Source organism: Symphalangus syndactylus, chromosome 21, assembly GCF_028878055.3.
Source record: "Symphalangus syndactylus isolate Jambi chromosome 21, NHGRI_mSymSyn1-v2.1_pri, whole genome shotgun sequence".
Lineage (NCBI taxonomy): Eukaryota > Metazoa > Chordata > Mammalia > Primates > Hylobatidae > Symphalangus > Symphalangus syndactylus.
In genome coordinates this window covers 50363641-50391357 of record NC_072443.2, presented here as the reverse complement: position 1 = coordinate 50391357, position 27717 = coordinate 50363641, and the positions used below count along the sequence as shown (strand labels likewise).

General features: G+C 44.1%; 1 protein-coding gene and 1 pseudogene across 8 annotated transcripts in view; one reads left to right on the top strand and one right to left on the bottom strand.

Annotated features, from left to right (window-relative positions):
* The window catches only part of CHCHD6 (coiled-coil-helix-coiled-coil-helix domain containing 6), a 250023-nt gene that overhangs the window by 105858 nt on the left and 116448 nt on the right, over positions 1–27717 (bottom strand). For 4 of the 8 annotated variants that reach the window (XR_010118639.1, XM_055260225.2, XM_063630685.1 and 1 more), the window contains exon 5: positions 1186–1272. The exons of 2 other annotated variants lie outside the window; for them this stretch is intronic. Coding sequence is in view for 5 of the 6 variants with exons in the window: in XM_055260225.2 (XP_055116200.1) it covers positions 1186–1272 (87 nt within the window). In the remaining variant the exon portion in view is untranslated. The remainder of the gene's footprint in view (positions 1–1185; positions 1273–27717) is intronic. 2 more of the 8 variants (XM_055260226.2, XM_063630684.1) reach the window with 1 other exon arrangement.
* The window catches only part of LOC129471675 (protein RCC2-like), a 77972-nt pseudogene continuing 54066 nt past the window's right edge, over positions 3812–27717 (top strand).

The window sequence follows — 27717 nt, the reverse complement described above, 5'->3', positions numbered from 1 at the left end:
CCTGTGTCTATGAACATATCGGCAACTGTGATAATTAGAGCTATGGCTGGTGGAATTTTTTTTACCCTTTTCTGGGATCTCAAATCACAATCCTTGTCATTATAAGCTACAGTCAAACCTGTGCATGAGGCTGCTCTGTGAAAGATTTACTTGTTAAGGGCCACTGGGAAAGCAGCTCAGAGGTGCACTGCCATTCCTCAGACTGTGGGATATCACCATCAGCACTCTGTGTTCATGGCATGTCAACTCTGGCCATCCCCTAAACACCAGCAAAGGTGAACAAGCAGGTGTTGATGGGGCAAGGAAGAACCTCTCTCTTTTCCCCCACAGCCTGGAAATCCAGAAACCCACGTTTCTGTCAGCCTCCACTGTGGCATGCCACAGGACAAACCCCTGTGGAAATCAGGCCCCTCAAGCAAACTGTCAATTTCAAAGCTCCAAACCGTGACAAATGATTTGTGAAGATTTGCCTGCAATAAGCGGATGGCTCAGGTTGCTTGGCATGCTGTCTCAGGTATGAGGGGGAACAATTTTTTTTAACCTCCCAACCATCCCCTCCCACATTTTAAGCCATTTCTTTGAAAAATCTGTCATGATCCACAAATTAAACCAAAAAATAAGCAAATTACCAAACGAATTTTCAAGAGTTGTGGGGTTTTTTTTTAAAGGCATGATGATATGTTTTAAATCTCATTCATTTCAAAGGCTTATCCTTAGAAAAGCAGTGAGTGTGCAGCCGTAGTGCACTTTGATCTTCCCGACTCCCAGGAGAAAATCAATAATACAACTTTAATGTATTTGTATAGCAAGACATCACGTTATTATTATTTTTACCAAATGCAGCTTAACTAAAGTGGAAAAGGTATACTGGGACTCAGCACCGCCCTGTGGTGAAAGTGAATTTTTTTCTAAAATTGAACTACTGTAGAGCCAGCCACATTCAACAAAAAAGGAGGGGCAGGGAGAGACAATTAAAACCAATTATCTCCATGAATGCAACTTGTTGAAAGGCTCTATTTGGGTGCCTGCTGCAAAATGCAGGAGGGCATGTCCAAGGAGTGATTGGCATCTGGGCGAATGGGCACTGGGTCTGCGGACTCCTCTCTCCCCCCATGACAGTGATGTGTTCTGGTCAGATGCCTTTAGGACCTGGCCCCGAGGAATGCAGCCAAGCAGGAGTCTCACCTTCCTCTCAATACGCTCCAGCTGCTCCTTGTAGAAGGTGTCACGGCGTCTTAGCTCTGCCTCTCTGCTCTCCAGCTCCCTGGCCTGCTTGGAAGAGAACAAAGCCCACGTTAGCCAGCAGCGATGGTACTGGAATGGTGCTGCAGGGAGAAGGCAACGGACATTTCTGCTCACATTCACAATGAGAACAATAGCAATAATGAGTTGAAAACCTTGATATGCCAGGTCATTCACATATATTGTGCTTAATTTTCACAACAATCCTTCAAGGTGGGTAATTACTATAGCCACTTCGCAGATAAACAATAACATTTATTGATTATGGGAGTCCTGTTCACAGTTCTCCCACAGTTATTTCCTTTGATCCTTACCACACTTCTAAAGGGCAGGTGGGATCATCATGATCCCCCACTACAGATGAGAAGCCAGATGACAACAGGGGGCCTAAGTAGCTGTTCAAAAGCTCACAGCTATTCAGAGAATAGCTGGGGTCTGAACCTTGGTCAATGCCGGTGTGTCTGGCCGCTGGGTGTGCCAGCTATGTGCTGGCCTTGGTGTCTTTATGCTTGGAACCATGCCATGCCACAGCCTCACGCTCTGAGCTGGAAGGAGCAGGGATCCATGCCTGCAAGAAGACAGGCACAGAGTCAGCTGGAGGGGCGCTGCTCCCTCACCCGCCTGATGGGGATGGCTGAGTCCCTGTTGGAGCACAGGGCCAAGGGCCCTCCCTCCAGATCCAGTTAGGCTGAGGGCTCAGCTCACCAGGGCAAGCAACCTGAGGCTGGCAGACCTCAGGTTGAACCCAGCCCACCCTTAACTAGCTAGGCGACCTTGAACAAGTTCCTGACCTCCAGCTTCCTCAGGTATGATGTGTAAAGCTGGAAGGGACGCATAGCTGTACAGAAGGTTAAAGGAAACCCCAACAGAAGTGGGCAGGGTCTCAACAGGCCTCCAAAAAGGGTCACCAGCACATGGCAGGGCAGGGATGTAAGTCCCGTCACTGGGATACTCATGTCCCTGGAGTGTCCAGGGGCTTCCCAGGCCCAGGCCCCAGGGCCCGCCTCTACCCTCCATGGGTCAAATGTGGAACAACTCCACACTGAGGGTCAGGGTGGAGACAGTCACAGGGTCCTGGGAGCTCAGGAGTGCCTTTTGTGACTGTATGGAGGAATAACAGCATCTGCTTGTTGTCTGTCCCTGTGCTAGGGCTGTGTGCGCTCAGGCACTCCGCTAAGCTCCTGATGGCACTTAATCCTCACTACCCACAAGAGCACAAGCTAGCCAGCAGTAGACTGTGAACCTAAGTTCGTATGACTTTCAAGTCCTTTTTCCTTTTAAGCCACACTATGGCATCAGCACATGGGTTTGAATCACTCAAAAATATGGGGTAAGACATGAACCCAAGTTTTTGAAAGCCCATCTCCCTGGCAATGCTACTCCTGACAGGGAAGCTTGCAGAACCACCAGCAGGGTGGTCTGTAGTAAGAGCTGACCACTCACCAGTGCCCCTGAGTACAGAGTACCAGGAGAAAGACTCAGGCCAAAGGGCCACGCCAGACCAGTGGGCTTGGGTGGCTGGCTGAACCCCTGAGAGTTAAGTTCTAACACCGGCTCTATCACTGAGTGGCCTCTAGGAAGCCTGAGCAAGATGCTATCTTGTCTGTTTTCCCCTTACCTGTATAAGGGAGAAGAAGTAGTAACCTGGATCCCCAGGCAGCTGCAGAGGATCTAAAAATGCCAGGAAGGCTTCTGGAATGCCTCTGGAATGCCAACACTTCAGAAAAGCTAAATACAAACAGTGGGACTAAATGCCAGGAATTTCTCGCAGGGCTTTTCAAAGTATGCTGCTGAAGCTATGTCCCAGGAATGCAAGCACGGCTAATCTGCGCTGGGCCTCTCAGAAGTCCAGCACTTAACTATTACCAATCCCTGGTGCAGTCAGAGGAGAAGCTCGTCTGATGCAATTAAGCAGCCAGTAAAAGAAAGTCTCTGAGGACTCTGGACCTGCCATTTTTTGACCAGAAGTCCCAGCCAAGCAGGAAGATGACATGTGAAGGCAAAACCATCATAAGGCTCTTCAGCTGCCATTCTCTATAGTTAAGTGAAGCAGCAGAGACAAGGAGGTACGTACACACGTCCACCACCATCCCACTGACACACTGCGATGCCTCCTCTGGGCCATGGCTACCAGAATGCTCATCCTGAAGCTTTCAGGGCCTGTGCCAGCAGGATGTCTATGTGAGGAATGGGACGCAGGACTAAAGTGTTGGGCGAAGATGCCTAGCCATCAGAACCTCCTTAGGCTAGAGACTGTTCACACAAACAGGAAGAAACGTTGAGGACATCAAGGCCTACTTTTCTATTCATGTCCAATGCAACACAATTGAGCAGTTAAGAATGAAATGAACTGTTTGGAGAGGGATGAGGCTGTGCCTCCCACTTGAATGAAAACTCCGCGATGTGCACCATATCCCCAACACCTTGGCTTCATCACAAGTGAGCCACCAAGGTGGTGAACTCACCGCCTCTAATTCATCTGCTACAAAGCACTGCCCACCGGCTCTGCTCATCTGAGATTTAGAATGCAATCCCAATGACTGACAATGGACAGGAGGTGACACGAAAAATGGCTGTAGAAACTGAGTATGACACAAATGCCTGCGTGTCAGTGCCTGGCCCAGAGCAGACACTCAGTGATCTGGCTGTGAGGTATGGAAGAGCACATTGGGCAGCACCCGCCACTCCACACAGTTGCCCCGCAGTCTCATAGTGGCTTCCTAGCACTCATGAGAGGCCATGCAGCATGCAGCACAACTGTGGTTTCAGTGCCTGAGTGTGTCACTTACCAGAACACCATGAAGGACACCTCTATGTGACAGACAGAATTGTAAAAGGGCTGAGGGCACAACAGGGAAGCCAGAGAGAGAATTTCTGCTATCATGAAGCTTAGATCCCAGTGGGAGACACAAATGTGTGTGCAGATAAATAATTTCAGAGAGATGTGCTGGGGAGACCATAAGACAGACTCACTTGTAGGGTTAGCGGGTTGCTATTTTCCCTAAGGAGATTTCTGAGAATGTCTTCAGGGAAAAATTTTGAAATTAAGAATGTTGTCTCTAATATAAAGGTAAAATATCATCACTATGAACATGTACTCAGCAGATGACAGCCTTTGAATAGAGAATTGAGGGAATCTGCATGATTTGGTCAAGGACCTCCTCCAGTCAACAAAACACAGTGAGTTCACACTTTGATGCCTCTACCCTACTCCAAACACATAGCACTGGCAGATAAAATATAGAACAGATGACAAAAAGACATGGACAGGTTCAAAAACAAGATTAAAGTGTCCAACACCAAACAGAAATGCAAAGCAGTGGGTGGGGCTAAAGCCACAGGCCTGCTGGCTCCAAGTCTGGAGCAGGCAGAGGCAGTCAGGAACCGTCTTTATCGTGCAGGGTCAGAATAAACCACATTCCGCACAAGCGGGGGCCTGAAGCCAGGCTGGTGACCTGCAGCCTAGGGATCTCCCTAAAATAAGAAGCTGATATAAAAAACTTCTGAAGACCTCCACTGAGGGCCAGGGTTTTCAGTTTACTTAAACCTAGAAAGCCCGGAAGCTACAGATCCCGCCCCTGGACCACAAATGAACCTAGCCATTGAGTTCCTGGCTCTGCAATATCACCAGGACCACTGTGGAGACAGGCCTTAGAAGGCCAAAATCAGACCTGGTCCTGCACTGGGGTGCAGGTGTAGGTGACAATAGAAATATTGAACTTTCCACTCCAAATGAACCTACAAACTGAATCTCAAATATGTGAAGAAATAGAATTTCTAAAAAGGCTACCAATAAAAGCAGTAACTGAAATATGAATTCACTCCAGATGACATTAATTTTATAGGACAATATGACAGAGGATTTCAAAAATATTTTTATTATGCAAAAATTTAAACACAAGAAAGAAGAATACAGTAAAACCCCAGATAGCCATCAGCAAGCTTCAACAATTAGAAACTAAAGAGATTTCCTTTCATCTCTACCCTCCACCTTTTCCACCCCCAAGTTTCTTACAGATCTCTTCATCTACATAGCTTCAATATGTTGCTCTAAAAAATAAGGACTTTTAATTTCTAAAACACAACCATAGTACTATTGCATATCAAAAATAATTTAACATGAATTCCTTAACATCATCAGATATCCAGCCAGCATTACAATCTCCAATTGATGAATAATTTTAAATATGCATGTTTAAGTTGCTCAGAAAGATAAAACGAAGTAACTTCTGATTTACAAAAAAGAAATTATGAACCTGAAACAGGCTAACCACCAAATAGGTAAAGATTATACATTTAAAATCTACAAAATAAAAAATGAAATGGATAAGACAAACTCTAAGCTGAGAACAGCAAGGGAAAAATTATCAAACTGAAATGAAGTATGGAGATTTGAGCAATAATGTACCAATAGAAGACAAAGATAAAAAGTCGGGAGGATTGCTTGAGTCCAGGAGCTAGAGACCAGACTGGGCAACAAAGCGAGACTCCATCTTCACAAAAAATAAAAATAAAAAGTTAGTTGGCTATGGTGGCACATGCCCGCTACTTGAGAGGCTGAGGCAGGAGGATCTTTTGTTCCCTGGAGTTTGAGGCTGCGGTGAGTTATGATCGAATCACTGCACTCCAGCCTGGACAACAGAGTAAGACTCTGTCTCAAAAATAACAAACTTAGAGATAAAAAGTCTGATAAAAGCTAAGAACTGTGGAAGACAGACTGATGGTCCAGAATGTGTCTAACAGCTGTTTCAGAAGATGAGGAGGGAAAGACTGGAGAGGAAAAGGGGGTAAGAGAGGGGAAGGAGGACGGAAGCCAGAGTAGAAGGCAGGTGAGAGGATGGGAGGTGGGCGAGGGGAAGGAGAAAGACACTGGTAGGGGTGAGTGAGGGAAAGTGGGAAAGGGGGAGGGGAGAGAGAGGGAGAGGATGGTAAACAGAAAAGACCAAATAAAATTATAGAAATAAGTGTAAGTAAATTGGTTACCACAAAAAGCACATGAAGGGGGCCTCTAAGATGGCCCCCAATGATCTCCACCTCCTAGGCCTCATGCCCCTGTGGGATCTCCTCCTCTTGAGTGTAGGCTGGAATTTGAGACTCATTACTAATAAATAGAATATGGCCAAGTGATGGGATGTCACTTCCAAGATTTAGTTTTAAAAGACAGTGATTTCTGTCTCGCTCATACTCTTTTCCTTGTTCACACTGATGAGGCAAGCTTCCATTTTATGAGCTGCCTCCACTACCACTGTGAAGACTGGTCTCAGAAGGCCAAAACTACATAGTAAGACACTGAGGGTGGCCACTGACCAACAGCCAGTGAGGACCAGAGGCCCTCAGTCCATCAGTCCTCAAGGAACTGACTCCTGCCCACAGTCACATGAGTGAGCTTGGAAGCAGACCCTCCCCCAGTGGAGCCTTCAAATGAGATAGCAACCCCGGCAGATACCTTCACTACAAGACCTTAGGGCAGAGGCACCCAGCTAAGCCAGGCCCAGATCCCTGACCCATAGAACCACAAGATAATAAATGTTTCAGTCACCATATTTTGTAATTTGTTACTTAGTAATCGTTAACTAAGATATGAACTGATTAATCTCACCCTTAAAAATGATTATCAATTTGGATAAAAGAAAGGAAAAAAACCCTAACGACTTGCTACTTACAAAAAAATCCAAGCCCCCATACTAATGGTCTTAAAGAAAAAAACAAAGCCTCCACTGGATATAAATATATAGTGTACTGTCTACTGTTTTATTTTGTTTACACAAAATGTTGAGCATTAAATCAAAACTTTAAAAATACACATGCACATACACACACACACAAACACGTGTGCATGCAAAAATAATGACCCTCCATATAGAGATAAAATACTGGAACCAGACACATTAATGGCCCAGACTGGAATTAATACAAAGGGACTTTAAATAACTATGATTAATATGTTAAAGAACCTAGTAGAAAAAGATAAATATCATGTGTGAAGACATAGAGAATTTCCACAGAGTGATAAAACTATCTTGCCTCCATTGTTCATGATGAGAAATCAGTCTTTTACATTATTGAGGATTCCTTGTAGATGATGAGTCACTTCTCTCTTGCTATTTCCAAAATCTTCTCTTTGACTTTGCCTTTTGACAGCTTGATTGTGAAGTACTTAGGTGTGGATCCCTTTGAAATCTTGTGCAAAGCCACATACATAGTCTTGGTCTTTTAAAATCCCAGGAATAGTACATGAGCTTTTCAAAGTCTCCTATGGCCACCTCATTCCCTCGCTTTTCTTTTTAAGCTTTCAGGTTATCCTATTGTTTGCCCAAATTGTTATCTACCTCCCCAGGCAGCTATAATATTCAACAATTGCCTCTGCTTGTTTTTGACAAATGTCCTCTGGGAAAAAGCTGTTGGCACTGGGCGACCTCTGAGTCAGGTTGTATAAAGACAGCCTTATAAGCGGGGTCTCTTTCAGGGAATCACCAGACAAGAAAAACAATGACATTTCTCTGGGAATGGGGCTTTGAAGGAGGTCCAACCCTTTTCTGCCCCTTCTGGTGGCTGGCAGGCTGCAAGTCTGCACTGTGCCTGTGGGCTACAGGTTTTCAGGGCCACTGTGGAGCTGCAGGGGAAACAGGGATGGGACATGATAAATTAAAATGCCACAAAGCTCACTTTTCTTACTCAGAGTCATTCATTTTTTCTTGAACAAATGCTCCTGGATTGCTGTAAACCTTTGGTCAATTTTCAGAGTTCTGAAAAGATAGATTCTGACTAGTTTTGCCAGTTTTTTCATTGCTTTTATGAAAGAGGATTTTTAGAGGCCCTTATTCTACCAGTTTCACTGACACCACCAGAAACTATAAAACAGAACCAAATGGAAATGCTAGAAATCCATTTCTAGCATGATATGGCATGAATTCATGGGTTTATTAGCATATTGGACAGAGCAAAGAATCAGTGAACTTGAAAACAAGTCATTATAAATTATCTAAATTAAAACACAAAGAGACAAAAGAATGAAAAATAAAATGGAGCAGGGCCCCCAAGATCAACAGAATAATATTAAATATCCAAAGCATACATTTAATTGGAGTCCCAGTAGAAGAGAAAAGTGGGGCAAAAGAAATAAGATATATGGCCAAGAATTCTCTGGAGTTGATTGAAGACAACTAAGTCTGAGACAACAAATCTGAGAAGCTCAGAAAAATTCCAAGCAGGATGCTTTTATAAAATTCTTGAATAATTCCTTAAGTAATGGGATATTTTTGAACATAGATTATGTTTTTGAAAAATAATTTCTAGAGCAACCCTTAAAAAGTAACCTAAAAAGCACAAATAGTCAATAGAGGAGATCATAGAATTCTAAATATATTGACTCATCCCCACTCTCCCCCACCAAAAACAAACCTGCAAGAAAGAAGCAAAGAGGAACAAAGAACAGATGAAACAAACAGAAATCAAACATCAAGATGGCTGATTTAAATAGTCACATCAGAAATTACATCAAATATAAACCAACTTAGCCCTTGTATTAGTTCCTATTGCTATGGTATGGAATTACCAGAAACTTAGTGGCTTAAAGCAATATAAATGTCTTCTCTTACCATTCTAAAGGTCAGAAGTCTCAAACAGGTCTTATTTGACTACAATCATGCTAGTGGCAGGGCTGTACCTTTGCGGGGGTTCTAGAGAAGAATCTATTTCCTTACCTTTTCCAGTTCTAGCTAGAGGCTACCCCCATTCCTTGGCTCATGGCCTCACATCACCCTGACTTCTGCTACCCTCATCATATCTTCTTTTCTGTCTCTCCTGCCTTCCCCCTTCCCTCATAAGGACCTTGACATTACACTGAACCCACCTGGATAACAAAGGATAATCTCCCCATCACATATCCTTAACTTAATCACATGTGCAAAGTTCCTTTTGCCATGTGAGAGAAAACATGCACAGGCTCCAGGTACTAGAAGGTAGACATCTTTGGGGGGCCATTATTCTTCCTATCACACTCCCCAATGAGAAGGCAAAGTCCTAACTTCGTGTTATTAATAAGAAATAGCTTTTAAATACAAAGACACAAAAATTTGGCAAAAAAACCGAAAAAGATATATTGTGCAAATGCTAAGTATTAAAAAGGTGGTGTAGCTATATTAATATTAGTTAAAGAAGAACTCAAGGCAAAAAATAAGACCAGATATAAAGAGGGGCAGTTAATAATCATAAAAGGGACAATTATTCAAGAATAACAATTCTAAATGTATAGGTACTTATAATAAAACTCCTAAATACATAAAGCAAATCTGAGAGACTAAAGAGGAATATAAATAAATCCACAATCACAGTCAAATACTTTAATATCCTGCTCTCAAAATATTGATAGAACAAGTAGACAAAAAAATCAACAAGGATATGGAAGATTTGAACAGTATTATCATCCAACATGACCCAAATGACATGTATACACCACTACATCTAACAACAGCAGGAAACACATGTTTCTCAAATACACATGGAACAGTCACTGAAATGGACCACATCTTGAGCTAATAAGTTTAAAAGGATGAAATCATACCAAGTATGTTCTATGATCACAAAAGTATTAAATTAGAAATTGTAAGACACCCAGAAAATCCTTACTGTTGTAAGACACCCAGAAAATCCTCAAATGTTTAGAAAATAAGCATATTACTAAATAACTCACGAGTCCTAACCAAAAGAAAAAGTAGTTTCTAAAAATAGATTTGGAAATGACAGATAATGCAATTAGCAAATGAGGACTTTAAAACTGCTACTGTACGCATGTTGAAGGATTTAAAGAAAATGTAAACATAATGATATAAATGGAAGCTACTGAAAAGTACCAAATGGAATTTCAAGAGCTAAAACGAAAGGCTGAAAAAGTGAATACTACCTCAGGAACCTGTGGGACAATTTCAATATCAAGTGGTCTAACATACATGTAATTGAACTCTTGGGAGGAGACAGTGGTAGTGGAAAAATATTTGAATATTTCAAGAATAGATGAAAAATTCCCAGATGTGTTCAGAAATATAAACCATAATCCAATAAGCTAAACTAACCAACAATATACACAATGTGATGAATGCAGTAATGGAAATATAAAAATTATATATCTGATCATTTAAAAATACATAATTTTCCCTGATTTACAAAACAAAACATAAGCCTTACCCCCAAAGAATTTCTCAGTCCAGATGGCTTCACCAATTTTGTCAAATATTTAAGGAAGAAATCATACAACTTCTAAGAAAATTCTTTCAGCACATAGAGGAGGAAACACTTCCCAACTCATTTTATGAGGCTGCTATAATGATACCAAACCAGTATTCCTCAAGAAAAGAGATGTAAAAATCCTTAATAAAAAAATTGGCAAATCAGTTCCATCAATGTGTAAAAAAGATAATACCCATAACCAACTAGGGTTTATGCCAGCAGGATGCTGGCATAACAACATACTTCACCACATAAACAAAGAATAAAAAGACAATCATACGATCATTTTCAATAGATGTAAGAAAAGCATTTGACAAAATATGACATCCATTCATGGAGAAAACTTCTAGAAAACTAGTAATAGAAGAAAGTTTCCTCAACTTGATGAAGGACATGTACCAAAAAAATCTATATATAATATCATGCTTATTGGTGTAATATTGAAGGCTCTTCCCCTAAGAAGCAGAGAAAAAGTTTAAAAAGATTTAGAGTATTTGATTAATAAAATTAACAAGGTTGGTTTAACAGACATATTTCTAGAATCTCTACTCCCAAAATTAAATATCTACATTCTTTTACAGATGAATGGAACATTTTAAAAACATCCCACTCTCGTGGGTCACACCCACAAAAAAAAAAAAAAAAAGAATTTCAGTGCAATGAAAAGGACAGTTAAAATGAGTTGTGGTGAAATGTCTTCTTAAATAATTTGTGGGCTAAGATAAAATAATGATAGAAATTTCAAAATTACAAGAATAAAAGTTCTACATTTAAAAAATGTGTGATACAGCTGATGTGGTATCTGTGAGGTAAATGTACTTAGACGCAAAATTGAGATGTAAGCAAATTACGCATTTCGTATATGAATAAAATAGGATTCAGATTAAGTGACTTGCTGCATTATCACACAAGAGCAGGACTACGAAGACAGATTCCTGACTCCCAGGTCAGCAACCTCACATTTGGGGACCATGTCATTCCATCCTGAGCTGTGTGCTTTGACAATGTAAAAATCATTGGATCACCAAACTGAACTAATCTAAGAACGTGTATTATAACCATGCTTCTCAAATGTTTAAAGTGCATTTGAATCACCCAATATTTTGATAAAAGGCAGATTCTAGCTTCTAGATTAGTCTAGACTCATCAAAATTGGGCCCCAGATTCTTTGGGTCTGGGATGGGCCCAGGGTTAAACAGTTCTTTTTTTTTTTTTAAAGACAGAGTCTCCACCCGGCGCGGTGGCTCACGCTTGTAATCCCAGCACTTTGGGAGGCCGAGGCGGGCGGATCACGAGGTCAGGAGATCGAGACCACGGTGAAACCCCATCTCTACTAAAAATACAAAAAAAAAAATTAGCCGGGCGTGGTGGCGGGCGCCTGTAGTCCCAGCTACTTGGAGAGGCTGAGGCAGGAGAACGGCGTGAACCCGGGAGGCGGAGCTTGCAGTGAGCCGAGATTGCGCCACTGCACTCCAGCCTGGGCGACAGCGAGACTCCGTCTCCAAAAAAAAAAAAAAAAAAAAAAAAAAAAAAGACAGAGTCTTACTCTGTCCTCCAAGAAATGTCCAGTGACATGACCTTGGTTGACTGCAGCCTTGATCTCCTGGACTCAAGTGATCCTTCCACCTCAGCCTCCGGAGTAGCTGGTACTACAGGCGCATGCTGCCATGCCTGGCTAATTTTTTATTTTTGGTAGAGATAGGATCGCATTTTGTTGCCTGGACTGGTCTTGAACTCCTGGGCTCAAGCGATCATCCCACCCAGGCCTCCCAAAGTGTTGGGATTACAAGTGTGAGCCATTACGCCTGGACTAGATTAAACATTTCCAACATTCCCAAGCAATGGTTTTGTTTTGAGGCAAGGTCTTGCTCCTTCACCCAGGCTGAAGTTTAGTGGCATGATCACAGCTCACTGCAGCCTCAACTTCCTGGGCTCAAGCGATCTTCCCACCTCAGCCTCCTAGTAGCTGGGATCACAGGCACATGCCACAATGCCCAGTTAATTAAAAAAAAAAAAAAAAATTTTTTTTTTTTTTTTTTTGGAAAGACGGGGTCTCCCTATGTTGCTGGGCTGATCTCAAACTCCTGGGCTTAAGCGATCCTCCCACCTTGGCCTCCCAAAGTGCTGGGATTACAGGCATGAGCAACCACGCCCAGCCTAGGTAATGTTACTTTGAGTACTAAGGCACTATATCATGCCTATGGAAAGATAAATGATGGTAATAGTGAGATCGTCAAAACCCTGCAACATCCATGATGGGTCTAAATTATGTTCCTCACAACCTTTACTTTAGATTAATGATAACGCACTCTAGTTTTAAAAAATAATGAAGAGTAAGGGCTTAAGGGAACAGGCTTTAGGCTCAGAAAAAGTTAGATTTGAATACTAGATCTGTCACTTCCTACTTGAGTGACCGTGGTCAAGTCAGAACTTCTCTATGCCGCAGTTTCCTAACCCATACAACGGAGAAATTAATATAATCTCTATTTCATGAGGTTGCAGTGAAGTTAAATAAGATCATACACATAAAGTACTAAACAAATATCTGGTACACTATAATTTTCTTCAGAATAAACGGCAGCCAAGAATTATTTTCATAATAAAAGTGTTATTAAATATTTAATCAGAAAAGAAAATATACCTATCCATGACCATATTAGATAACAGATTTGTAATATAAAAAGGCATATCTCAAGGACAAATATAACTTTGAGATTATATGGGCTAATCTCCACACTTGGAACTGATCCTGAGGTGCTCTGGGATGTTATACGTCAGTATCAGTGTTTTATCTTCCTTCACTACACCTGTCTTCCCTCCCTCTTCATGTGTTCATCTATGGTATTAATAATTGTCAGAGTTCTTTCTAAAATGTGTTTTTAGATTTTTTATTGAAATATAATTCATTTATCATAAAACCCTTTTAAAATCTATAATGCAGTGGGTTTTAGTACATTCACAAAGTTGTGCAATCATCACAACTATCTCATTTTAGAACATATTCGTCACCCCAAAAAGAAACTCTGTGTCCGATAGCAGGCAGCTCCCATCTTCCCCTACACTTAGCCCCTAAATGTCCATCAACTAATAGATGAATTTTAAAATGTGATATATCTATACAATGGAATATCATTCAGCCAGAAAAAAACAATGAAGTACTAATACATGCTACAACATAAATTAACCTTGAAAACGTTACGCTAAGTGGAAGAAGCCAGACATGAAAGGCCACATAGTATATGATTCCATTAATATGAAATGTCCAGATTAGGCAAACACATAGATACAGAAAACAGATGAGTGCTTGCCAAGACCTGGGGGCTGGGGCAGGGGTGATGGGAAGTGACTATTAACGGGAGCAGGGTTTCTATCCAGGTGATGAAAATGTCCTAAACTTAAATTGTGGCAATGGCTGCACAACTCGGTGAATACATTAAAAACCATGGAAATGTGTGCTTTAAATGAGTGATTTCATGTTTATGAATATCTCAATAAAGATGTTAAAAATACATGAGATTACCAAGGAAACAAATTATATTGAAATACAGTTATCAAAATATTAAGAAAAAAAGGCCTGAGGTGGGGAGACCAGTGAGAGAGCCAATGCAGTAATCCAGGTTGGGGAGTATGACGAGGACTGCACTGAGGCTGGGTTGTGGGATGAGGGGGTTCAACAGGAGAAGACTGACTGATTAGATGCAGCGGGGAAAGGAGGGAGGAAAGCACAATGATCCCTCCAGGTTCCGGCTGAAAATGAGAACTATGTCTACCTATGTTGTAATGATAAATGAAACTAGTGTACCTTATACTTGTATGTCATCTACACACAGCTACATACACTCCCACAGCTAATACAGTATTTAGCATGTGGATATATGGTCACATAAATTTCCAAATTATTGCCAGATGTCAACTTGGCATAGGTATGTTCTTGTGTTTATACAGAGAGATGTCCAAAGAACAAATTTTATGTTCATTTTTCTGTTTACCTGCTTGTACTCTTCCTAAACCATAAATTCCTGGAGGCTGGAGGCTAGGGGCTAAATTGTGTTACTGCTTTATCCCCAGTGACACAGAGTAAATATTCCCTACAAGAATAAAATGGCCAGGCATAGTGGCTCACATCTATAATCTCAGCATTTTCAGAGGCCAAAGCTGGAGGATCACTTGAGCTCAGGAGTTCAAGACCAGCTCAGGCAATATAGTGAGACCTTATCTCTACTAACAAAAATAAAAATGAGCTGGGAATAGTGGTGCATGCCTGTAGCCCCAGCTACTCAGGAGGCTAAGGCAGGAGGATCACTTGAGCCCAGGAGATGGAAGCCACAGTGAGCTATGATAATGTCACTGCATGCCGGGCTGAGAAACGGAGCAAGACTGTCTCAAAAAAAAAAAAAAAAAGGAAAAAAGAAGGAATAAAATGAATGATGCTGAGAAGTTGATTTTGGGAAAAGGAGATGCTAATCATTAAGACAGTACAGTACACTGTGATGGTTAAGAGGCTTGAGTTCAAATTCTGGCTCTAACAATTATTTGCAATTTCTCTGTGCCTCAGTTTCCTCATAGGGCTGCCATAAGGGTTTGCTGTGATTCTGCCCTGCTGTAGGTGTTCTGGCAATGCTTGGACTTGTCTGCTATGAGTCTGAAGAAGAAACTATCACCAAGAATCCATCCCTCCCTTCCTTCCATAAGCCAGGTTGGACACGTGCACACCATTCCACGAGGTTGGCACAATTCAGAAGGAGATGCAGCTGATTAAGGGACTGCAGAAATGCAGACCTTCCTTCATTGACATCAAATGGGTCCTGCTGAGGCCCAAGCCTGGAAGAGTGAGGAGGGGCAGGGCTGAACAGGCATTGTTGACCCTAGGACCAAGTCCCAGCTCCTTCGAAGGCACAGAAAAATCAGGAGAGGCTGCTTCTCTAGGGTCATCTTCCTCATTTTCCAAAACCACCTACCTGTGCTAGGAGGGAGAGGCAACTCAGAAACATGCCATGAAGAGGGATGCTCAAAGCCATGTCTTTGTTCCTCATTATACGATACACATTTTCCAAGAGTCACTGATGCCTCCCAAGGAAACTTTGAAAAAACATTCTATTACAAGACCATCTGCTGAAATACTGTAGGCTCTCTGCAGCCCCCATTTCCTTTTATTACCAGGGAAAGCCACATGAAAATTGGTCTCGTTCTGAAGGCTTGTGTCTGCTCATGCTGCTTTCTTCCAAATCTCCACTTGCAGGCTGCAGTGCTGATACTGCTCCCCCGCCCCATCTGCACTGTGGACATGGTGCCCATGGCTGGGAGAATGAGGGAACGGAGGCTTCAGGTGTGAGGGATCACAGGACAGATGGCCTCCCAGGCAACCAGAGCCTGCTGTCCTCCATGTTGCCCAAGTAAGAAAAGAACAAGACAGCAGGGAAGGAGACAGTGGAAATGCTCAGGGACGGTTAACTCTGTGTATGTCTGACACATTTTATCCAATAAATACCACATTCTCTGCAGCCTTCCTTCCTCTTAGCAACACCTAGATATTGGTCAGGGCAAAAGTATAATCTTAGTCACGACAAAACAAGAATCAGTGACACTTCATGAAACAATCAGGCATGAATCTATAAAAGCAACAGTGACCATTTATTACCAGTCAGTAAATAATTCCTTAAGTGCTCCATTAACTCATACAATAACCTAGTGAAATAGATAAGTATTATTAAACACTATGTATATATGTATGTATGAATGAATGAATGTATGAATGAATGAGACAGGGTCTTCCTCTGCCACCCAGGCTAAAGTGCAACAGCATGATCTTGGCTCACTGCAGCCTCAACCTCCTGGGCACAAGCCATCCTCCCACTTCAGCCTCCCGAGTAGCTTGGACTACAAACACACCATGGTTGGCTAATTTTTTAAATTTTGGTGAGATGGGGTCTCACTATGTTGCCTAGGCTGGTCTTGAACTCCTGGGCTCAAGCAATCCTCCTGCCTTTTCGTCTTAAAGTGCTAGAATTACAGATGTGAGCCACCACACCCAGCCTAAACCCATTTTACAGGCAAGAAAAATGAGGCACAGAGTAATGAAGTCACTCAGGGCCGCACAATCAATACATGGCAGAGGTAAAGTTTTAAAAGGCTTCATCTCCTGGTGTAATAAGATCCTACCTGGTATAATTTTCCAAGCAAGGCTATCTTAAGACATCATGATATCATCTCTGCAATGTCTAATAAAGTTATAGGGCACAAGGATGATAAGGTCGGAAATGAAATGTAGAGCCACTCTGGTGCACAATTCCCTTTAGTGGAGGGCTGGGAGGAACCCCAGATTTGCACAGAGCGACAATTAACCACATGGGAGCTTGGGCCGGTGAAAGCCCAAAGCGATGTTCATTTCTCCTCAGGAAGAGCAGGCCAGTCCCCTGCACTTGCTCCTGGAGTCCAACAGTCCTTACCTGCCGGCATCCTCAGCACGCTGTCTTCCTGGGCCTGTGCCATGAATTTTGTTCCTCCAGAGCAGAGCCAGCCTGGCCCAGGCAGAGCAGCTGAGCCCTGGTCTACACAGGCACACCTAGCTCAGCCAGCACCTCCGCATCCCTGCAGATGCCCTCTCTCCTCTCAGCATCTCTGCACAATCTCTGCTATGGCACTTTGCCTCTCCCAGTCAGTGTCCCCACTGCTGTTTCACTCTTGTGTGCACTGTCTTCAGTACCAAAATTGTACTGAATGCTTGTGGAACCAGGATGGTTCTAAAAGCCTGGGATCCTGCGATGAGTGAGACACACAGAAAGGGATGGACAGATGAACATAAATTAATGAGTGAATGTGATGTCAGATGGTGATGAAGGGCTGTGAAGAACAGAGCGGTGGTCCAGAGAGGTGGGGGTGAGGACTCATTCATAGGGAGTGACCAGAGAAGGTCCCTCTCAGGAGGTGACATGTGAGCTGAGAGCCGCATGACAGGATAGAAGGCCACGAAGATCTTGGAGAAGTTCATTCCTAGCTGAAAAAACCAATGCAAAGGCCTCTGAGTGGGAACAAACGTGACATATTCGAGGGACATAACAGACACCATAACAAATACCTGGGAGTGGAGTGGGGGAGTGTGAGAGGCAGCATGAAAAACAGGCTGGGGCCTAACGGCACAGGGCCTTGCAGCCCCGGTGAGGTGGTGCACTGCCTTCTATGAGCACAGGGAGCCACTGGAGAGCTCTGAGCAAGACAGCGATATGATCTATTTATTTATTTTTTAAATCCAGCTCATAAAAGCTGAACTGGAAGGCTGCTGCCCAAGAGGACAGACTGATTATCTCCCTTCCCACACCGTGCACTCACATGCACAGGCACACAAAATATTAACTGTGGTTGTGACAGCTGTAGCTACGGAAAGGCCGCAAGGAGAAACCTTTACAGAAGAAATAATATGCGATTTTCTAGCTGAACACCTTTTAAAAAGTAATGCTGGAGAATAGAATCCCTGCCTGTGAGGGAGGCAAGGGCTGTCTTTAGGTACAGGGTAACAACATGCTGCTTGAAATAAACAAGAGTCGGGTAAAGCAGAGCTTACTCATGCTTCTAAATCTGCAGGCTGAAAAGAGAGAGATGGGGAGGGAGAAAAGGAGCCAGTGATTCAGCTCTGCTGCCTGCTGCTTCTCACTGCAGCTCCAAACAGTAAGAGTTCAGAGAAGTTGCTCAAACATGACCAGCAACAGACCTATAGCTCCTTGCAGAGAACAAGAGTGATGAACTGCCCAGTCTCCAGGTGGGAAATTCATGAACTGAGCAGAGCCAGCCAGGTGTGTGTGGTCTTCCATGCCCAGAGCATCCTCACTCCTCCTGCCCCACTCTGATGGCACTTCAGACCTCAGGGATCGTAAGCCCATGAGTCAGAAAGGTTCTTTGGAGAGCCATGAGGTTAAGGGAGTCAGAGAAGTGGCCCATACCTGACCAGAGAACAAGCTGCCTGGCCACGGTCACACCCTCGACCCGTAACGATGTCAGGCAGGCAGGCAGGCGCCCCACACCTACTGGAGGGATCGGGGCTCTGTGGGGAGCACTGTCCTGCCTCTGCTGTTGGCACCTACACCTGGGCTAAGAGGACAACTCTGGAGAATAGGGAACTGTTGGCCTGCAGCTAGGGTGGGGCTCACTGGGTCATCTCCATCAGTTAAGCTGTCCCTCAGGGGCCCCAGAGGCTGGTCAGAAACCTGTTCCAACTGTTTGTGGATCCATCTAGGATCTCCCACCTGGGCTACTTCTCTGGAGAATGGATATTAGAAACTGGAGAAATACTTTTCTTTGACCTAGTCTCAACCAGCTACAAATACTGCCCACAGCACAGCGGAGCTCTCATTCCTCCAGACACACCAGGGCTTCCCAGGCTTGTGCTTCTGGCTCCTACTGTTCTTTGCCAGAAATGTCTCTTTTTCTATACCCTGCCTGCCCAAGTGCTCTGCTGTTGCTGACTGTCAAGGACCCAGTCAACGCTTCCTTCAGCACCCTATTAAATCCTGTGTTGGAGTCTTGGGGAGGTTCTGTCCAATTTCCAAGTAGGAAGCTGTCCTATATCTAAGTGGAGATCAGATATGTATGCTCTTTCTGTCCTGAAGTAGCCAGGGATAGGCACCCCACTTGGACTCAGATAGTCATCATCACACAAAACTGAACCCTGAATAAATGACACAGAAAGGAGGGACTGATAGAGATTGGCTTGACGGAGACCACAGCAACAGCAGTAGTAGCAAGAGTACAATGATGCAACTGGTAGGGCTTCATGACTTAGGAGCTCCCCTGCTTCCGGCCCATTCTCCAGGCCTGGCCCTCCAGCTCCGCACCCACAGGCAAGCCCCCAACAACTCTCCAATTAATTCCCTCTGCTTATGATAGCCAGAGCTGGTTTCTATGGCTGTAATCAAAATCCCTGAATGACTTATTTTTTCTTCTCTCTCCATCCAAACAGAACTGTATCATCTATCTGTACTCTCACAGCACTTAAATATATCCTATAATTATTCTAATTATTCTTATACTAATTGGTCTATAGCTATTGATGCCCCTGCAGATATAAGGGCTTCAGGAAAGCAACGACCCTGAGTCACTTCTGTTGGTGTCCCCAAGCCTGGCATGAAACTTGGTAGGCACATGATGCATAAATATATGTTGAACTGAATTTACACTTTCAAGATGCATTCATTATTTCACAAATATGATGAATTATTAGGTAACGTTATTGATAATTCTAACAAAAGCAAAACACAGGCCACTGAATAGAGTGCTGTAATTTTCAACAATCTTCTCGAGAGGTTGTATATTTATTCTCCAAAGACTCATCATTATTATACCACTAAGTATTGAGTGGATGCTAGACAAGGGCCCTGAACTCAAGACGGCATAGCTATCAGACAGCAAGGCTGGACTTTCGTAGGTCTACATAGTTGCGAAGCCCACATTCTTCCCACTCGCCACACTGCTTCCCAGTAGGTCTCCATCAAAGACATATCACGTGCAAAGCACTGTGTGAATGATTATAACAAAGCTGCTCTTGTTCAAAATATTGTTTAGAAACTGTTTTCAAATTTAACACATTTATGCAGATCTTTAGAAGTGGCAAATCTTCTGTCTTTTAGGGAGGTATTGAGTTTCTGGAAAGAGCTGAGTGTCTGTACCCGTGCCAAGGAAGGAGGCAAGGTGTCCTGAAGGGGGTGGAGCCAGTCACAGTATATGAAATGTACCCACAACTTTGGGAGGAAACTGTCTCCCTAATATGGCTCCTTAACTAACAAGTCCTTGGAGTACAGGGTTTTTACTCTGCTTTGAGCTCTGAGAGACATATGCATGAGCATGTGCACGTGTGTGTACATGTGCATGCAAGTGGCATGTGGGCACATGCATGCACACATGCAACAGACTACTTCCTACTGCCTATGAATACTGTGTCACTATGTGCCTCGTCTCTCCCTGTAACTTTCTTAGCCACTTGGGGAGCATCTAGCACAATATGAGGGCTGTATCTGCAAAGTTCATAACTCAAAGTGATAACTGTTAAGGCAAGGGGCTAATGTGAGGTCGTCCCCATCCTTTCCATATCTGCAGACCTTGGCTGGGGGAGAAATTCCCCTCTTGTGGTCCCTTCTCCTTCTGAGAAGGGGTGTGGTGGCCCTAACTCAGCTGACTCTAATCATTTCTGGTCCCACATCAGCCCTCCCCCTTTCTCTGGGTCAGACCACCAGGAGGCATTACTTGAGTCCTGTTCCCAAAGATGCTACAAAGTGGAAAGAGTAAGTAAAGCACAATGACATATGAAGATGGCAGCAATTCTAAGAACCAAAAGACTCTCCAGTCTTCCTGTATCTTCCTCTTGGCAAAGGCAAGAAAGAATACCATTCTTCCTTTGTAAAGCAGGCCCTGAGGACTTCACGGCTCAGAATCTGAGAGGTTTAAGCAGGAAACAAGCAGCACAAGTTTGCAGGAAGGATCCTGCCAGCTTTCATCATCTATTCCACAAATACTCAAAAGCAGCTACTGAATAACTGGCACTGAGTGGGATGTTATGGAGATGGTAGAGACGGCGCACACCAAGCCTGCAGATGAAGGTGCTCTGCCATTGCTGAACCACGGACACCACCCCTGGATAAGGCTAACTTAGAATACGAAAAGGCAGTAAGGTTCTGGAGAGAGGAAGAGACAGGAGATATTCATTCAACAGCCTACAATAAGTCCTAGATAAGCCATCATATACATTAACTATTTCATTAGATAGTTACAGGCAGAGAGACCTCGTTTTGAATCCCAATTCTGAATCTTGCTAAGTGTATGGCCCTGGCAGAGCCGCCTTAACTCTCTGAGCCTCAGTTTCTCCATCTATACTGGGGAAAGGACAAACAGAAAAGCTCCTGGCACCTCATAAGAGCTGAATAATTGTTAAGTCCTTTTTTTTCCTCTTCTTTAATCAACACCTGTTGGCCAAATATTTTTAGACATATTTGAAAAGCATTTATCCCATCTTTTTATCCCTTGCTCCAGGGAAGATCCCAAAACAGTGACAGCTACCACACCCACTGAGTTAGCCCCTCACACTCCTCACTCAGCACACAGATTACATGCTCACTACTTACCTGAGACCAACGATCTTCTCATTCGGGCATTAAACCAAACACACTCTTCTTCTTGATGGCAGGAGTCGGGGGTAAAGGATGGCTTGAGTTTTCCCTTCTTCAGTATTGGCAGAGTCTCCCCTTTTGCATAGAAATTTAGAACAATTCTGAAGCACACATATTGAGTATGAGCCTGTTTCCCAGCTTGGGGGACACAGGGCCCATCTTCTGAGTCCAACCGTAAACACACACATTTTCCCCCGCACCGGATGGGGCTGATGGCCTACAGCCCCAGGAGAGACCTCTGTTAATTTAAGCGTGTTCTGCTGAGCCCTGCTGTGTACAAGGTGTTGTGGGCACTAAGATAGATGAAACAAGGTCTCCACTCATCACTTACATTGAGGAGAGAGACATAAAACTAATTGCAATACAGCACTTAAAATATCACAGAGGTGGCTGAAGAGGCAAGCTTGCCCAACACTGCCTTAGAAGGATTGAGTGAGGCCTGGAGAGGAGGCAGCATGCTAGTTAAAGACTGGCAGGGCTGGCCGGGTGCAGTGGCTCATGCCTGTAATCCCAGCACTTTGGGAGGCCAAGGCGGGCGGATCAAGAGGTCAGGAGATCGAGACCATCCTGGCTTACATGGTGAAACCTTATCTCTACTAAAAATACAAAAAAATTAGCCAGGCGCGGTGGCAGGCGCCTGTAGTCCCAGCTACTCGGGAGCTGAGGCAGGAGAATGGCGTGAACCCGGGAGGTGGAGCTTGCAGTAAGCCGAGATTGCGCCACCGCACTCCAGCCTGAGCGAAAGAGTGAGACTACGTCTCAAAAAAAAAAAAAAAAGACTGGCAGGGCCACCCAGGCGAGAAGCGGGCAAAGCACACAGGGTGCAGCCCCCGAGCAAGCCCTGGTACACTTAGGTGCTGTCCTGTGAGCAGCTGTGCTGCTGCTTTACTGGAGCCCAGAATGAGTGAGGAGTGACAGGGAATGAGGCCAGAAAAGGCAGGTGAGCCAACGCCCATAGGACCCCAAACATTCGGTCAGGGATCTGGATGCTGTCCTCTGAGTAACAGACGGACACTCGGAGTTTCACCAAAGGACATGAATACCCAGCACTGCCTCTTCCTAAGGTCAGTCTCTGTCCATGTTAAGAGTAGACTGCAAGAGATGAGGATAAGAAAACCATGCAGACAACACATGGTTTAGACAAGACACAATGAGACCAGAAACCCAAGTAGCAGCCGTAAAGAGGCTCCTTTATGAAGAGGAATTAAAGTATGAGGAAGAAGGTTTCTACCCCAAATAAAGGTGAACAGAACACTGGTAGAGCAGGCGGTGAGGAAGACAGCAAGTTCTGTTGTGATCGTGCTGCCCACAGGGCACCTGGGGTCTCCAGCAAGGGGCATCCTCCTGGATGCTGGACTGTGGGTCTCCCCAGGCATGCAGGGTGCATGGCAGCTGAAGCCACAGGGTGAAAGCCTGGCTAAAAACACCTGCAACCCTTCACTAAGTGGGACCCTAAGAGGTTCTAAAGAGGCATAAGACAAAATACCAAAAGCAATGGCAACAAAAGCCAAAATTGACAAATGGGATCTCATTAAACTAAAGAGCTTCTGCACAGCAAAACAAACTACCATCAGAGTGAACAGGCAACCTACAGAATGGGAGAAAATTTTTGCAACCTACTCATCTGACAAAGGGCTAATATCCAGAATCTACAATGAACTCAAACAAATTTACAAGAAAAAAACAAACAACCCCATCAAAAAGTGGGCAAAGGAAATGAACAGACACTTCTCAAAAGAAGACATTTATGCAGCCAAAAAACACATGAAAAAATGCTCATCATCACTGGCCATCAGAGAAATGCAAATCAAAATCACAGTGAGATACCATCTCACACCAGTTAGAATGGCCATCATTAAAAAGTCAGGAAACAACAGGTGCTGGAGAGGATGTGGAGAAATAGGAACACTTTTACACTGTTGGTGGGACTGTAAACTAGTTCAACCATTGTGGAAGTCAGTGTGGTGATTCCTCAGGGATCTAGAACTAGAAATACCATTTGACCCAGCCATCCCATTACTGGGTATATACCCAAAGGACTATAAATCATGCTGCTATAAAGACACATGCACACGTATGTTTATTGCGGCACTATTCACAATAGCAAAGAGTTGGAACCAACCCAAATGTCCAACAACGATAGACTGGATTAAGAAAATGTGGCACATATACACCATGGAATACTATGCAGCCATAAAAAATGATGAGTTCACGTCCTTTGTAGGGACATGGATGAAACTGGAAAACATCATTCTCAGTAAACTATCACAAGGACAAAAAACCAAACACCGCATGTTCTCACTAATAGGTGGGAATTGAACATTGAGAACTCATGGACACAGGAAGGGGAACATCACACTCGGGGGACTGTTGTGGGGTGGGGGGAGGGGGGAGGGACAGCATTAGGAGATATACCTAATGCTAAATGATGAGTTAATGGGTGCAGCAAAACAACATGGCACATGGATACATATGTAACAAACCTGCACATTGTGCACATGTACCCTAAAACCTAAAGTATAATAATAAAAAATAAATAAATAAATAAAAAATAAAGAGGCATAAGATCCAGAGGCCTCCTTTCAGTCTTCACAATCCAGGTGGGGCCCAGTGGCATATAATGATACGAGGTGGCCAACACTAGCATGAACAGTGCAGTGTCCACTTTCCACATGGCAGAAGAACTCCTCCCACACCAGCCCTCCTCTTAGCTCAGGCTGCTACCACAAACACCACAGACTGGTGGTTTAAACAACAAACATTATTTATTTATTTATTTAATTTATTTATTTTTTGAGACAGAGTCTCACTCTGTGGCCCAAGCTGGAGTACAGTGGTGCAATCTCGGCTCACTGCAACCTCTGCCTCCTGAGTTCAAGCAATTCTCCTGTTTCAGCCTACCAAGTAGCTGGGACTACATGTGCGTGCCACAACGCCCGGCTAATTTTTCTATTTTTAGTAGGGGCAGGGTTTCACCATGTTGTCCAGGCTGGTCTTGAACTCCAGATCTCAGGTGATCCACCTGCCTTGGCCTCCCAAAGTACTGGGATTATAGGTGTGAGCCACCACACCCAGCCAACAAACATTTATTTTATCGCAATTCTGGAGGTGTGAAAGTCCAAGATCAACGTGCCAGCAGATTTGATGTCTGGTAAGGGCTCTATTCCTATTTGCAGACGGTCGGTCACCTTCTTGCTCTGTCGTCACATGATAGAGAGAAAGAGAGCAAGAGAACTCTTGTTTTTTCTAATTCCTATAAAGATACTAACCTACCATGGAGGCCCCACCCTCATGACCTCCCAAAGCCCCACCTCCATGTACACCACACTGAGGGTTAGGGCTTCAACATACGAATTTTGCCAGGACACAAAAATTCAGTCCATAACATCTCCTGCAGAAATAAGTGATAGATTCTAGACCAACGATCTAGAATATAAAATATAAAAAACAACCCTTTAAAGTCCCTGGAAAATGACCAAACGCAAGCAGAAGTTGGAGGAGAGCTGATATGTGGGAGCAGGAAATGGTACCGGGTGAGTTTCCTGTTTTTATGGGTCTTACCTAAGATCTGGCTTCATTTGGTGCCACACTGGGAGGCTAGAGATCAAACAGAAAACCAGAAATCTGAGTCTGGGGATGGTGCAGCATCTGGAGAGTGAGGGGGAACTCCCCAGAAAGGAGAGCTCCACAACCTGCGTAGAAACTCTGCTCAAATCTCTGGCTGATCACTTAACCACATACATACAGGGCAAAATTTGTGGTATGCAGTAAAAACGGTCATTAGAGGGAATTTGGCAGCTTTAAACCTCTATATTAGAAAAGAAGGTGCCAAATCTATGATTTATGGTTTCACTTTAAGAAGCTTTAGGAAATAACCCCAGCTAATTAAACTCGAAGTAAGCAGAAGAAAAGAAGTAAAAAACATAGGAGCGGAAATCAATGAAATCAAAAGCAAACAATAGGAAAAAAAAAAAAGTCAAAAATTGGTTCTTTGAAAAGATCAACAAAATTTATAAATTCCTAGCCAGAATGATCAAAACAAAAAAGAGAGCGCAATGATCAACAGCTGGAATGAAAGGGGGGACGTTACCAAGTGATACAAATAGTGCAGGCTCCTGGGAGCAGAGCTGCTAAGATGACTTTGAGGAGGGCCTCTCCTGAAAGGCAGGTAGACCCTGGACTGAAGGGGTACTGGAATAAACACTTAAAATGTTCTAATGCCAACATACATTCCCCCTCCAAAACAGGATGTTCCTCCTCACCAAAGATCACATGGACTCCCTTGAGGGCAATCATAAGCAGAGGCCCCAGAGATAAACCACTGGTGTCCTGTCCCATCCGACAGGACGGGCCTGCAACACAGAAGCCCTGCTTCCCAGATTTCAGAGTGGCCTCTGTCCAGGCCTGATTTGCCAGCTGCGTCAGTTCCGGGAGCCTCCCGTGTTCCCTCACACACTCCCTTTTACTTCAGTTACCCAGAACTGATTTCTGTTGTTTCCAACCAAAGAACTCCAACTGATACTGGAGGCCTAGGCATCCCCAGTCAGGACAAAAAACAGGGACATGGAGTACAGCACTGAAGCCAGTGGGAAGAGAATCAGCCAAGGTTGAGTTGTTGGGACCTGTGGAGCATCCAAGAAAAGATGTGAAGTGCACCACTGGTTTCATAGGGTAGAGCTTCGGCAGAGTCCTTAGCTTACAGAAGATAACTGAAACCACGAGGTAAGATGACATTTCCAGGGAAAACACACAGTCTTCAAAGAGAGAGGCTGAGGATGTAAGCTTGGGGAGCCCAACCGTCACGGTGGGAAGGAGAGGAGGATGCACCGAAGAGACAGAGAGGGACAAGGCCAAGGAGTTGCAGAAGGGGACCAGGAAAGGCTTCCCAGAGGAAATGAGACCTGAGACTTGAAGAATAAATAGGAGTTAATAGGTGAAGGATGTTCAGAGGGGCACAGGGAGGAGAGAGCCAAGTAGGAGGAAGCTACAGTGTGCCATGAGAAGGGAGCAAGAATTTGGCATTTCTGAGCATGTGCTCTGGGCCAGACTCTGAAGAGAACAAACTCTCTGGCTTATTTTCTGCAGCCTCCCTCCACTTCACCCCTGCCCCACCTTGCTGGGATGAAAGCTTGTTCTCCTTTACTTTCCAGGCTCAATTAATAGCACAACCATTCATCTATATCTTTTTCTTGCTCAAAAATCCCATTCTCCTCTGACTTTGTATCAACAATAGTGATTGGCACATGGTGAAAGATCCCAGATGAGAGTAGCATCTCAGAAGTCTTCACAGGTTCTCCATGTCAGAGCCCAAGAAAGGTTAAAGAAGGTGAAGCCCTAACCCCACATCCCCAAGCCACACCAGGTTGTTTCTGGAACTGTGCTCCTGGAAGGCACCCTAGGGCTGCTGCAGCACAAGGCTGATTGGGCAGTCGGGTGGGCCCTCCATCCTTCCCTCCACCAGGGCAACCTCATGTGGACTTTTCCTGCTACATGCTCCTGAATCATTCTTTCTATTTCCCATCATTCATTCTGGCTCAGCCCACATCAACTGTCTCCTGGATGACGCATGGCAGCCTGGAACTGCTTTCATCCCTCCAACCTCTCTGTACTCTGGAACACTCCCCATACTGCAGCAAGAATAATATTCCCAGGACACACATCTGATTGTGTCATTTCCTTGCACAAAGCCTTCAATAGTTGCACAATGCCCAGAGAATAAGGTCCAAGCCTTCTTCAAATGGCTTTTGAGAGCCTAAAGAATCTGGTTCTTGCTCACCTCTCCAGTGTCATTCCTCCCCCTTGCCTCCAACTTCTTTGGCATCCTTTGACATGCCAAATTCTCGCTCTCATCTCCTGGCACATCATAGCTTCCTTCTACTTGGTTCTCTCCTCCCTGTGGCCCCCCCAGACATCCTTCACCTGTTAATTCCTATTTACTCTTCAAGTCTCAGGTCTCATTTCCTCTGGCGGCCTTCCCTGGTCCCTCAGGCCCACACGTTCTTTCCGTGGACCAGGGAACTCTCAGTTTCCACTACCACTGCAGTCCCTGGCTGGATCTTGTCCTAGTTCTGCAAAAATTGGCCACACTGTGGATGTTGAA